Source organism: Poecilia mexicana, unplaced genomic scaffold (assembly GCF_051168715.1).
Source record: "Poecilia mexicana isolate PSO_F unplaced genomic scaffold, ASM5116871v1 scaffold_10, whole genome shotgun sequence".
Taxonomy (NCBI): domain Eukaryota; kingdom Metazoa; phylum Chordata; class Actinopteri; order Cyprinodontiformes; family Poeciliidae; genus Poecilia; species Poecilia mexicana.
The window spans coordinates 301,381-316,108 of NW_028263379.1; the positions used below are offsets into that span (position 1 = coordinate 301,381).

General features: G+C 37.7%; 1 protein-coding gene across 3 annotated transcripts in view; it reads right to left on the bottom strand.

Annotated features, from left to right (window-relative positions):
- Positions 1 to 891: 891 nt before the first annotated feature.
- Positions 892 to 14,728, bottom strand: part of fbxo38 (F-box protein 38) — a 56,442-nt gene continuing 42,605 nt past the window's right edge. For all 3 annotated transcript variants that reach the window (XM_088009268.1, XM_088009269.1, XM_088009267.1), the window contains exons 15-21: positions 13,057 to 13,157; positions 12,530 to 12,632; positions 8,961 to 9,127; positions 4,890 to 5,035; positions 4,160 to 4,260; positions 2,682 to 2,795; positions 892 to 2,205 (exon numbers count right to left, since the gene is read on the bottom strand). In XM_088009268.1, the coding sequence (XP_087865394.1) occupies positions 2,027 to 2,205; positions 2,682 to 2,795; positions 4,160 to 4,260; positions 4,890 to 5,035; positions 8,961 to 9,127; positions 12,530 to 12,632; positions 13,057 to 13,157 (911 nt within the window). In that variant the 3' untranslated portion in view covers positions 892 to 2,026. The remainder of the gene's footprint in view (positions 2,206 to 2,681; positions 2,796 to 4,159; positions 4,261 to 4,889; positions 5,036 to 8,960; positions 9,128 to 12,529; positions 12,633 to 13,056; positions 13,158 to 14,728) is intronic.

Here is a 14,728-nt window from a genome sequence, read left to right on the forward strand (position 1 = left end):
ATCCTCCCATCCTGTGTAATGTCATGACCTATGCATTTTGAACAGGAATGGTCAGGACCAGAAATTATCTGAAGATGTAGTATAAGTTGCAGCATGTTACAGAAAGGAGATTATGCAGGCTGACAGGGGGATGTGTAGTTTTTCTCTGTTTAAAGTTATTAACTGGAACACTGTGTCTCTTGGGTTTAAAAATAAGACAGAGTATGACTGTCTGGCTACACTCCATTTTGTCAAAGCAGGAAGACCAAAGTGGAGTGTTAGCGGAATGAGGATGAAGTGCACAGCGACTTCTGGTGCAGGAAGCTGCCAAAAACCACTTGCTTCTGTTTTCTGTCAGACTCAGAACTAATCTGTTGTGTAACTTTGCTACAAAGATAATGCTTAAAGAAACTTTTACATTTCTGCAGTTTAAATCTCTGTATTCATTTTCTATGCAGAGACGTTGGGAGCTGGTTCCTTCCTCTTCCAAGGGGCCAACTCTGGATCAGAGCACAAAGTAAGGTCCATAAAGACATGGATGGGAGGGTCCGGTGTGGATGAACTTGACTGGCCTGCACAGAGTCCTGACCTCAACCTGATAAAACACCTATGGGATGATTTAGAGTGGAGACTGAGAGCCAGACTTTCTCATCCAACGTCACTATGACATCCCAAATGCGCTTCTGGAAAAATGGTCAGAAATCCCCATAAACACTCCTAAACCTTGTGGACAGCCTTCATAGAAGAGTTGAAGCTGTTCTAGCTGCAAAAGGTGGACAAACGTCATATTGAACCCTATTGATTAGGAATGGGGTGTCATATGCGAGTCAAGGCAGGTGAGCCAATACTATGTGCAATATAATGCACAAGTTTCTGTTTTTTTCTATCAAGATGGGATGTTAAGTACATTAATGAGAAATAACAAAAACCTTTTTTAATTTTAACAAATGACTGCAATGAAACAAAGAGTGAAACATTTAAATGGGTCTGAATACTTTCCATACCCACAAAGATACATAAAGTTGACGTAGCTCTTCAATTCAGATTAATATTCATGCTGCAAACATTCTGATTAAATGTTTACAAAAACACGCAAAAATATATGTTCAGGAAAAAAACAGTTTATATGGCTTTTAACATGATTTATTTCAAAAGGCCATTAAATCTCAATATGCACAGCAATGAGAATGAAAAATCTTGAATCTTGGAGGGAAACAACTCAGGTTCATCTCTTGAAATTAAGAGCGTTTTCTATTAATAAATAACTAACAATTTGAGAGTAAAAACATCCAATGGAAAATGAGTCAAAAGCCAGATTCAATAGAAAAACTGAGAAACTCTAGAAACCTTAAAAAATAAAAAAAATCTGTATTGTTCCAAAGCCAAATTAAGGGTTCCAATGAGAAAAGGGTTGAATCTGTCCTGTCGTTTTCTGGAAGCATGAATGACCTTAAATGTTCAACTGAAAGTCCAAACATACACAAAGAAACAAATCAATCTACAAAGTAAATTTATATTCAGGTCTCCAACTTCCCAATGATACAATACAACTTTGAATCATGGCCTCAGCATTTTAAAATATCAAAAATCCAAAACCATAAAGAGGGAGAAACCCCCTCCCCCCAAACATGAACAAAAAATTAGAGATCAAAGACTAATTTTCAATAGGAAGTAAGATCAGAGCAACTTAAGTGTCATTTTATATCAGAGGATTACTTTTTACTATCAGCAGCTTTATTGTTTTACTGCAGAGTCTTCGGTAAGCTAGGATGAATAACTACAAAAATAATCAGCACTGAAAACATTCACTTTTAACCTTACATTTTATCTGGATGTAAACAAAGTTGAAAGTTCAGTACTTCAGTTGTTCAACACAAGCTACTTTTCCCCCATAACGTCTGATGGCTGGTGTATCTTTTGTTTTTTTACATAGTCATCTTATTCAGTTTTCTGCTGAGACAAAGGCCAGACCTGTTGTTTTCCAAAGTTACAATTACATTTGAGACATCTTTAGGTCAGAACCCTGAAGCTGAGAATTCTTCTACATCTAGATATAGTCATCATCCACAGGCTCTCCGGGCATGTCACAGTGATGGAGGAAGAGAACGACCACTCTTTGGAACACTCCTTTCTTGCTTTGCCTGCTCTCTGAGATCTCCTCACCAATCGTTTCCATGCAGATGTCAGCTGACAGTTGCCCTTTACGCCGTGGGGCATAGATGGTGGCTAACAGAACAGGAAAAAAATGACAGGAGGTTTCATAGTGAAACATTTCTTTTAGGGCAACTGCACAGAGTTAAAAGTGACAAGTACTAAGCAATTACTTTTAATGACATAAAGGCTGGAGATCCTTTGTCTATTTTGTTTCTTAAATAGTCTGCCTTAGACTATTTATGATATGCTAAAGTTGTATAGACAAGATAACATAAACCTTTTTAAAATCAGCAGTTTACAGAATGTCTCTAAACTAGTTTGGTTGTTTAAATGAGGCTATATATTCTAAGTTTTCGTCATGTGCAGCAGGCCTGAAATTGAGCAATTTATGTATTTGATCAGATCAAGATGAAGATGCAAACATGTAAATGTTGGTTCATTGTTAAAAAAAATCTTTTTAATTTCAGATTATAAACTGTGGGTTGGGCACTTTAAGCAGGTCATGACATCACTGAACTGGTCATTCAGTTACTACGGACTAGACTTACTGCTTTCATCATCCTCAAAGTCACAGCGGGCGTAGCTGTTGGGATCAGCTGCTCTCAGTGTCCTTAGCCAGGGAAAATCTGTTATCATGCTGTACGGAGCTCCATCAACAATTCCTGAAAAATATTTTACAAGAATTTCAGAGTGAACGTCCCCATTTTCTTCAAATCTAATAAAATTGGTGTCAATCACTTTTATTACATTTGTGCTGGTTTCTGATGCTAAAACTTTCATTGATGCTGCTTAAGTTTTAAGGTTTTAAAGATTTACATTTACTGGGTGTGATTTTATTTATTGTCATTTCTTTTTTATTATTATTATCATCATGCTGCTATTTTCTTATTTTAAGATACTATTTTTGTTTTACTCAATTGCTATTGCACTTCTGCCTGCTCCTTAATATATCCTACATGCTCATTCTGTTTAGTTTAGTTTTGCAGAAATCAATACAGTTCAAATCATAAAAAATGAATGAACAAGACCTGCAGTTCTAAACCTTGCACAGAATGTCTATGTAATGACATGAAAAATGACATGCATTATGATAAAGATAATCTGCTTAAATATAGTGAGATTCCTTTTGTTTGTGATAATCAATGGCTTTTCATCAGACTTAAACCACCTTATCAGGACTCTAATTTACCTAATTACACCTCAAAGTAAGCAAATTTATACTGACCACTAAAAGTTAGGGATATTTGGCTTTTGGGTGAAATTTCAGGATGGATTGAAAATGCACTTCTTCTAGGGCAACTTTAGGTGAACTTAATGCAACCTTTTCTAAACTTTTGAATGTACATGTGGAGCTATTCAATGTTTCAGTACATTTTGCACAACTTAAACAAAATGCATGACGGATCTATGATCCATAAATCAACTAATAAATGTCCTGGTTTAATCACTTAGTGTCATCTTGGTAATTACATAACAAGGCTATACTAATGACTTCAAGAAGGTAAATCTACTGACACAATTTTACATAAAGAAAAAATGTTGAAAGAGAAGTAGACATTAGCATTGAACACCATGGGAAATGACCTTCTCAGCAGACAGGAAAGAGATTGGACAAACAAAATCTGAGTTTTTTCATCACGCCAACACAGAAAGCCCACCAAAATGGGGAATGTCTGTTGGGAGACAGGGGTACCTCGAATGGAGTGGCCTGCTATTTAGACCTGACAACTCATCTGATTTAGAAGGGCAAAGAGCTGAAACCTGATGGGGTTACACAAAATGATAGTTACAGCAATGACTTCAGAAATGTTTTGACTACAATTTGACTGAAAGCATGGTGGGACCAAACCACCACAGAGCCAAGACATGGAAGTCACTCACTGAATATTTTAATTCTTCTGTTGTTGTTTTTTTTGTCACATTCAACAGTTTCAGATTTGAGGTTAGATTCACAGTCACAGTCATTGCATATGAATGATGAAAATGTGAAATTGTCAAGTCTTAAATGTTGGCTTCATGAAATTACCCTCCAGTGTGTAGATGTCCCGACCCCATGGGTATTTGGGGTACATATTCAAGTCATCTTTTCTTGTGGTTTCTGGGAAAAACTCATACTTTATCAACTCTCTGAGAAAAAGACAAAAAAGACAATTAATAGTTCAGTCAGCAGTCCAGTTGAATTCAAATTTAGCCTAATATTTGCAAAGGAATAATAGAAAATGCAAGAGAACAAATAACTTGCATGTAAGTAATAAATTATTTAAGCAACAAGTTAATAAGTTCAGTAACTTATTAACTTCAGTAATAAGTTACTGAAGTTACTTCAGTAACTTATTACTTTAGTAACATATTACTAAAGTAAGCTATTACTTTAATAATGTATTACTAAGTTACTTTAGTAATAAGTCACTTATTACCAAGTTACTAAGTTACTAAGGTTAGTAACTTGGTAAGTTTAGTAACTTAGTAATAAGTTACTTATTACTCTAGTAATTAGTTACCAAAGTAACTAATTACTAGAGTAACATTATTTAGTGTAGTTTGCTCAGTCAGTAGTACAAGTAGAGCTGTTTTTGCAGAAGTTAAAAACATCATATGGATGCATATGAATTACCATAAGAAAACAGAGCTTCAACACTGATCACATAAAAGGAAAGGATTTTTTTTGCTTGGAAGAGTATTCAGTAAGTTTTCAGTGTATGATTTCACAAGAGGGCTACGGTGTAAAAATCTCTCTCTTGCTCTCAAATGCTTACTGGCAAATATTAGCTATTGTGTCCATCCAGCTCCGAATGCGAACTTTGTTGTGTATATTTGGTGGGTTGCTGAATTCATGCACAACAGCAATATGATAGGGATATGGTCCCTGGAAAAGCTGACGCTCCAGTGCTATCGAGTCAATCTGTCAAGAGGAAAGAGAAAGGCACAACAACCACGTTAACAGCTTTGTGTACAGATAATCATTAAAAAAAATTGTATAAAACAGAATCTTAGATGAATCCAGAAGTTTACATATAAAGAAGCCCTTTATCTCACTGTCTGAAGTTAAATAACACTTCAACAACTTCTGTTGTTTTTGGTCTAAAACAGTGGTCCCCAACCCCCGGTCCGTGGACCGGTACCGGTCCGTGGACCAATTGGTACCGGGCCGCGCAAGAAATAATTAAATATTTCCGTTTTATGTATTATTTGAGTCTGGAGGATCTTTTATTTTGAAAATCCTTTAACCGGATTCTCTCAGTTACTTGCGCGCCAACACTGAGCCCACAAGCAGCAAAATGAGTAAGAAACAGATCAGATGTCTTTGGAAAGTTTCTTTGCAAAGGGGAAAAGGCCCAGAGAAGAGACAGGAGGATGGATTTATCCTGGACCAGTAGGTGAGTCAAACATTACAAGCCGCTCTGTGTAACATGCGGCGACCGGCTGCTAATGAGGCAATGAAGCTTCAAACTGCTTCACCTCGTAGAGACCCAGCAGGCTGTGGATATAAGCAACACTTTGGGTGTCATTGTCTCCATCACTCCCAGATGGGACCGTCTTGTTGCAGAGAAACAAGCTCAGGGCTCCAGTTAGTCGTTATCATGAGTTAAAATTTTCACGAAAGTAAAATGTTCGTTTCTGTGGCGCATCTATCTTATTTTGAAGGGATATGTAAATGTTACCATAGCGACCAGAGTCAGAGAGCGTTTGGGCAGTGGTCGAGAGGAGATGAGTAGAGCTTGTGAGTCTTAAGTCTGGTTTAGACGGCAAGATTTAAGGATTGTCGGCCGATTCTCCAAACCTCTGTGACCACAGAGCTGATAAAAGTACAACAGGTTGGATCGGTTCGTGTTCAGCCACAAGGTAGGAGCAACACACCACACGAACCGATTCCACTCACGAACATCCCGATTCCAGAAGAAAATCCACAAAACCCCCAACATAGCATACGGGAATTTAGAAGAACCAAACACGGATGACGATGTAGAAGCAATAGTGACAGTTTGTGGAGACATTTTAAGAGATAAAAGAAACAAAAAGAAAAGGCGGTGATAAAAGACGACGGGAGCAGCCGCTCTATTTGCTGCACTATGATTTGGAGGCGACTATGTTTTTTCATAGTTAACATTTTTAACTGAATAAACATAAACATATATAATAATGACCTTTACATATAATAATAAACATTTCCAGATATCATCTCTGATATCCACCGGACTCTCAGTTGCGCGATATGTCAGCTGTTTGGGATTCCCCTCTGTTCTTACGTCACCGCGCTTTCTGATTGGCTACCTGTCACATTCAACAGGTTGTATTCTCGTTCCCAGTCAGGAAAAAACCCACAGGCTGTGATAAAAGGGCCAAGACAACCCAAATTGGGTATATTAAGGATTTAGCAGGAACACCAACACGCAGCAGCCTTATCCAACGGTTCACGTCTGAAACAATGATGCAGAACCTTTCCCAGAGGTGTTCACTGAACAAAACCAAGGACTACAGGAGGTTCAGGAGGACAGTACACCTAAATGCAAGTGGTGGACTGTGTGGACAATATCAAATTACTGGGCATCAACATCACCATGAACCTGACCTGGTCACTTAACTGTTGTGACGAGAAAGGCCCAACAAGACTCTTGCTCTGATGCTCAAGAATGTCTATAGAGCCGTGATCGAGAGCATTCTCCGTCAATATGACTGTGTGGTATGGCAACTGCACAGTCCAGGACAAACAGGACGTGGCCTGGATGGTGAAAATTGCCCAGTGGATTGTAAGGGTTCAACTATCAGACCTGGACTAAATATGTGCTGATCCTACCGACCCAGGCCCGAGCCGTTTGTACCGCTGCTGTCTTTTTGTATGGTAGAAGTACATAAAGACCAGCTTTTTCCTAAGAGCTGTGATCAGCTTGGTTGTTCCAGCATAGTTTAGTTAGTTTTAGAATAGTTTAATTCGTTTTTTTTTTTTTGCAAACCTATATAAAGTAACTGAAGAGTGAACTTAATTCAAAGTGATATTTCACTGTCTTCTCGATTAAAATGGGGCTCTTGGCCCTTTAAAGAACCATTTTACTGACTGGTCATGCACAAAAGCATCGATTCTAAGAGTTAATGTTGTATAGAGAGTAAGAAGAGCACAGTCCAATCAAGTGAGAGCTGGCTCCCTAAAAAATTTATTTAATGTTTTGATTGGCAAAATAGCGGCCTTGTGGCCAATCACATGTGAGAGTGCTGAAAAAAGAGAGAGACAGGCAGCAGCAGTAGGGTGGAAAATGTGTCCATTCTGTCAGTAGACAATGGTGAGAAGGAGAGTGCATAGCAAAAACCCTTAAGTATGACTTACAACTGTGAATGAAGCAGCATCAGGCTGTAAATTAAAGATTACATATTGTTATTGTTATTAGTAGTAGTATGGTTCTGTGTTTGAAGTGTTTTGTTAATTTGTTCTTGTGTTAAATAAAAATTAAAAGTTTGAATAGAATATTACACAAAAGTAAGAAAATACGTATAATTGCCTACGGAAAATTAGGCAATTATAAGGCCTCTCATAAAACCATAAAATGTTAAAGGATTTATTAACATATAAAACACTCATATCTGTCAAGTTAGGCTAAAATACAATGCTACATATGACACAAAATTAAGAGCCTTTTGGGAGTGGAAAGAGGCAGCTCTTCTTAGGGAGCCGTATAGGTCTGCAAATACTGCCATCGTATCCAGTAGATGCAATGGATACTAGATGCAGTTTTACACATGAAAAGTGTGTAAAACCTTTGAACACATCACAGTTTTTCTTAATTTAAATATTTATAATGGGGCCACTGACTAAACATTGACATCAGATGTCGGCAACAACAAAAGCAATCCACATACAAAAAATCAAAACTAATGAGTCCACATGTTATGGGGAAAGACTGAAATGACAAGGAGAATAAGTAATAAGGAGGCCAAGAATTCAGCTGAATTTGCCATTATTGCAGGAAAAAAAAACATTCTCACAGATATGTGTAAATCAATAAATTGTTTAAAATTAACTATGTTTCCTATAACCAAACTACAAAACAGAGTTGTACAACTGGTACGAGAAACCTTAAGAAGAAACTCTTACTGTTTCAAGTCCTACTGAAGCAGTGGTTGCTGGTGCATTTCTAACTCTAAAACCCCAGTGAGTGCTATTGGAGCCATAAACAATAAAGTGGGAAGAACATTATTTGAGAATTATTAAGACACAGCTAGCCACCCTTCAGAACACTTCTGACAAAGGAGTCAAGACAATAATCATAAAATTGCTTGAGAGTCAGGAAGCACTGAGAGAGAGCTTCAGAAAGACCTGGAAAAAGCCGATACATTTTATTCCCATGAAAAAATTAAGCAATGCACTTAGTCAGAATGGCCTCTATACACACTCACTGTGTGCATAGACTCCACCAATGAAGAAAAATCATTTTGAACCTTGCTGCAGAAGATTTAAACAAGCCACTGTGCCTCAAAAGTAGTAATCTTGGGATGAGTAATCCCATCTCAATGTGCTCCTGAGTAAGGCTCTTAGCCTCAGGTTGCTTACCAGTATCAGTATATGAATGCATGAATGTTTGTAAGTGTCTCCTATTTGCAAATGTGTAGGTTTGTGATTTATGGCCAAGTAATTTGGTGTGACATATGGGGAACCCATAAGAATCATTAGGTCCTTTACAATTTAGCCTGTATATTAATGATGTCTATTAGTGATCATTAATTAACAGAGATCATCTAGTACAGCAGCTGTTGTAGCTGTTGTCCTAAAAATGGAGAGTAATCATATGCATATGTAATTTAAGTCTTCAAAGAATTGGAGGTAATTTATCACCAACCTGATGCATAGGACGCATGTAGATAATACGGTTTCTCTCAGGTGGCATTCTTAGTATCTGATCCAGAACCTGGTCCATGTCAAGCTTCTTACATTGAGCAAAGTCAAATCTATTGACTATGGGTGCCCTTTCTATTTTCAACTGCTTCAAAACACGACATCTAGTGGCTGCAAAAAGAGGAAAGCACAAGAGAGAGTTCATATGTAGATACGAAGATGTCAATGGACTAATTTTTATACAAATATAAACATGAAAAAGTTAATCAAAGATACAAAGATTGCATTATGCGGTTAATAAACAGACATTTAAGCTCTTTCATAATAAAAAAAAATCACAATTTTTCACACACAGATGCAAAATAATATACAAATTAGGTTAGGGGTGCAAAATACCTCTCTCTGTAATATATGCAATTATCATATCACAAAGGCCTTCATAGACTGCAATAAATGGTATTTAAAGTGAAACTTACCCCCAAATCATCTCTTTTTTTATTGCTGATAAACTGTGTAAATAGGTTATTTACCTTATGTTTTTGCACAAATTGTGACATTTTCATGTACGAACCGGATTCCAAAAAGTTGGGACCCTAAACAAATTGTGAATAAAAACTGAATGCAATGATGTGGAGGTGCCAACATCTAATATTTTATTCACAATAGAACACAAATCACAGATCAAAAGTTTTAACTGAGAGAATGTGTCATTTTAAGGGAAAAATATGTTGTTTCAAAATTTCATGATGTCAACAAATCCCAAAAAAGTTGGAACACGGCCATTTTTAACACTCTGTGGCATCTCCCCTTCTTCTTACAACACTCAGACGTCTGGGGACAGAGGAGACCAGTTTCTCAAGTTTAGAAATAGAACTGCTCTCCATTCATGTCTAATACAGGCCTCTAACTGTTCAATCGTCTTGAGCCTTTTTTTGTTGCATCTTCCTCTTTATGATGCACCAAATGTTCTCTATAGGTGAAGATCTGGCCTGCAGGGGCCATTTCAGTGTCCAGATCCTTCTCCTACCATGATGTTGTGATTGCTGCAGAATGTGGTCTGGCATTATGTTGTTGAAAAATGCAGGGTCTTCCCTGAAAGAGATGACGTCTAGATGGGAGCATATGTTGTTCTAGAACCTGAACATAGCTCTCTGCTTTAATGGGGCCTTTCCAGACATGCAAGCTGCCCAGGCCACCAGCTCTCATGCAGCCCCAGACCATCAGTGATGCAGCTTCTGAACGGAGCGTTGATAACAACTTGGGTTATCCTCGTCCTCTCTGGTCCGGATGACATGGCGTCCCAGTCTTCCATAAAGAACTTCAAATCGTGACTCATCTGACCACAGAACAGTCGTCCATTTTGCCTCACTCCATTTTAAATGACTCCTGGACCAGTGCAAACGGCTGAGCTTGTGGAGCTGCTTAGAAATGGCTTCCTCTTTGCACTGTAGAGTTTCAGCTGGCAGCGGCGGATGGCACGGTGGATTGTGTTCACCGACGATGCTTTAGTATTCCTTAAGTATTCCTGAGCCCAGGCTGTCATTTCCTTGACATTCCTGTTTGAGGTGCAGAGACGTTTAAGGGCCCGGAGATCACGAGCATCCAGTAGTTTTACAGCCTTGACCCTTACGCACAGAGATTATTCCAGATTCTCTGAATCTTTTGATGATGTTATGCATAGATGATGATGAAAACTTAAAAGTCTTTGCTATTTTACACTGGGTAACACCATTCTGGTGTTGCTGCACTATCTTTCTGTGCAACAATGGTGGAATTGGTGAACTTCTCACCATCTTGGCTTCAGAGAGACACTGACACTGTAAGAAGCTCTGTTTATATCCAATCATGTTGTCAATTGACCTAATTAGTGTTAATTGGTCTTACAGCTGTTTGTTATATGTTCAATTTTCTTTTTCCAGCCACTTATTGCTACTTGTTCCAACGTTTTTGGGATTTGTAGACACTGTGAAATTTTGAATCAACATATTTTTCATTTAAAATGTTACATTTACTGAGATTAAACTTTTGATCTGTCATCTATGTTCTATTACAAATAAAATATTGACATTTGCCATCTCCACATCATTGCATTCAGTTTCTATTCATAATTTCTTTAGTGTCCCAACTTTTTTGGAATCCAGTTTGTAATTCTTTTAGTTTGGCATTATTTTGCTTAACTGCAAAAGATTGGCAACCTGTCCAGGGTGTGCCCTGCCTCTTGCCCGTTGACAGAGATGGCCACCAGCTGCAGCCCCACTATAGGGATAAGCGTGTAAAATGAATGGACGGATATTCTGCATAAAACTAGGGGTGCACCGATTGCACTTTTCTGGCTGATCGCCGATTACAATCTTTTAAAAAGCCTAACTTACTGATTCCGATTTTGGCTGATACTAGTATTTTGTCTGAAATGTTGCTTTTTATCAATAAAGTTGCTGAATTGGCAACAACAGGGTGACTATTGTTAACTGTAAATGTGCAGACATGACCTGGTCGGCCGGTTTGTCAGTCAAACCTTTCTCACAGGAGAAAAGAAAAGCACAGTGGTTGATTTTTAGACCTTTGCTGACGTTGATAACATCGGTGGATAAGATGGGCTTCACGTGTAAAAATCGGCCAATCATGCCAAAATTAAGAAAATCGGCTGGCCGATAAATCGGTACACCCCTACCAAAAACCGTCTCACTGCTGGCCTCTTGGGTCAAACAGTTATAGCATTACTCAGCTTTACATGTGTGATTTATTTGCAATGTGTACATGGAGTAGAATGGGTCTCCAATGCTCTGGCTATTGGTGAAAGTATGGCATTGAACCTATGACTGTGTGAGACTGACTGCAGTGCTTAGAAAGCAAGATGACGATGGTGGCTAAAGGCTGCTCAGACTGCCTGCTGCAGAGCGTTGTTGCCTTGGTTGTTGCCATAAACATCTCCAAAAAAGTAATTAGAGGAGTTTGACAAATCAATAAAGTGGACAAGTTTACAACAGTGCTTCTTTAGTCAGACAGATACAGCTTAGTCTATCACTTGATCTAGATGACATTACATTTACTATCAGAAAGTCTATAAAATGCAGTTAAAAGCCTTCAGCTGATCCAAAATGCTGCAGCAAGAGAGGTAATATTTCTCCTATTCTAGCTTCCTTTCATTTACTTCGCCTTAAAAGCAGAATAGAATTTAAAATTCTCCTTCCCTCTGATGAGGAATTATGCAAAATGTCCTTTTTTTAGCTTTACAGAGACACCGTTGAGAGTGTGCTTAGCAGCAGCGTCTCTCTGTGGCATGACAGCAGCAGGAAGGCAGCAGGGAGAGTGGTAACAACCTTACCAGCCTCCCTGGTAAGGTTGTTGAGAGGAGGGTCTGTCAGACAGCTGAACCTTGGATTGATTAAGAGCAGTGTGGTTTTCATCCTAGTCGTAGAACACTGAACCAGCTCAGGAAATTTGATTTAACATTGATAAAAAGGGAAGCAATTTGTTGCCAAGAGTTAAGACTAATTACATATTTATTTAAGATTGCCAAATGATGATCAATTTGAGACATAAGCATCAGTGTTACCACTTTCTCTTAATTACCATGAATGAACATCATTTTGGGACAGTCTTTGAGGACCAGGTCCGTGATTCCACAGTTGGTCAGAGTGATGCCCACCAGATTCTTACTCTTCAGAGACAAAACCTGTCCAAGTAAAAAATATGTCAAAAATGAATAAAATTCATAACTATGCTAATTATTCCTCAAATACACATTATACTAAGTAGAAACTCAAATTAGACAGACAAAAATACACTGCTCAAAAACAGAAGGAACACAACAATAACATCCTAGATCCAAATGAGTGGGATATTCAAAAATCTTTGTTACATAGTGGAATGCTTTGAGAACATAAAAATAATCAATATAAATTCAAATTAATAACCCATGTCTAAACTTTTTGCTTATAAAATTTCCATCAGGTATACATTAGGCATCGTTCAATGTGAATTAGTTAAATAATAGGTCTATCAACCCAAATGGATAGACCATTTGGGTTCTCACCCATAGTGATATATTAATCAACTAAAAACAACAAATCAGTCAAGCTTCCTTTGCATGTATTCACTTGTATATGATCGTCCTCAGTGACTGGATCAGAGGTGCTGGTTGATTTGTCAGCCATCCGTTTCCTCCTCACTGCTACTCGAGGCCTGGCTTTTGAAAGATCTACAAAAGGGAAACATAGTATATACATTAGCCAAAAGTTCACCACTAACTGAGAATAAAGACACCAAACTAAGGAAAAAAAACTGTTTGGTAACACTTTATTTGAAGGGATGTGCATAAGACTGACATGACACAGTCATAAATATGACATAACATCTGTCATGAACATAAAAAAGTCTTTATGAATGTCTGACTGTTGTCATGAAGTGTCATTCGGTAAATAATGACACTTTTAATGTAAAGTTGCTCTAAAAGTTGTATTGAAAGTCCATTAAAAATGCAAACTTCACATTAAATTGTCATTATTTACAAAATCATGCAAAGTTGGCATTTTCAATGCAACTTTTAGAGCAACTTTGTATTAAAAGTGTCATTATTTACCGAATGACACTTCATGACAACAGTCAGACATTCATAAAGACTCGTTCATGTTCATGACAGTGTCATGTCAGTCTTATTCACACCCCGTCACATCAAGTGTTACCAACTGTTCTTTGATATTCAGTCTGCATTGCATGTCAGTGGAATGTTTTTCAATTTAATACACCAAGGTTTTCTTTTAATTCTCTATTTTAACCAGTTTCTTTAATCTTTTATTTGCTTAAACAAAACTAGCAAAATGCTAAATTAGACAATTGATAGATATTAAAGAGGGACTTATTTGGATATTTGTAAGTGTGTGTGGGGGGGTAGTCACAAAATCTAAGCTTTACTGAATCCTCACTGTTAAAGGAATCACCCACTACAGAGAATTCAGCTATTTTAGCCAAATTGTCTAAAAAAAGCTCCATCCAATCCCCTTTTATTGAAACCTTTTAGAACAATGTTGCTCATCACTATGTTCCTCATAGCTGCTCTGGAATGACACTGCTGAAGGTCAATGACGACATTATACAGCCTCAGAAAACTATATATTGTCTATAGCTGCATCATTGGATAAGGTTGGATACCTTTTACTAATTTACAGATGCTTGAATGTGCTGTAATGATCAAAAACACACTAGGGGGGGCTAGTTAAAATCTGTCTGACAGAATTTTGTTTGTTACAAATGATTACAATAAATCTTCCTCAGTTCCCAAAATAGCTACGGAATAGCAAAGGATTATATCTTTGAGCTATTGGGTGCCTTTTAGACTACGTGTGTTGAAAGTGTAGTTGGGTGGATGGGGCTTTAGAGTAAAAGTGCTTTGAGTGGTTAGCCGCACTCATTACACACTATGCAACTCCATTTACCTTTTATTGGTCAGCCAAGACTTAGAGGTGTACCCTGATTAATGTTTAAAATGGAATTTAAAAATTCAGGGTCAGCTATCATGTAATTTGTTTGAAGGAATACAGGAATAAACAGCATGATTTGTGGGGATGTCTCCTAGAAAAAAATCTTCAAAAATCAGAAGCAGGAGCAAATATTTACTGAAATATAGGAGTCACATAATGTGGTGTAATAATGTGGCTTAGAACTGGATCTCTTGATGTACAAAGTCAAACCGATTTTTCTACAGAAGCGCACTCCAGTACTAGCCTCTGTTATGCTATGTAATCAGTTTGGTGGGGGGAAACTCCCAACAAA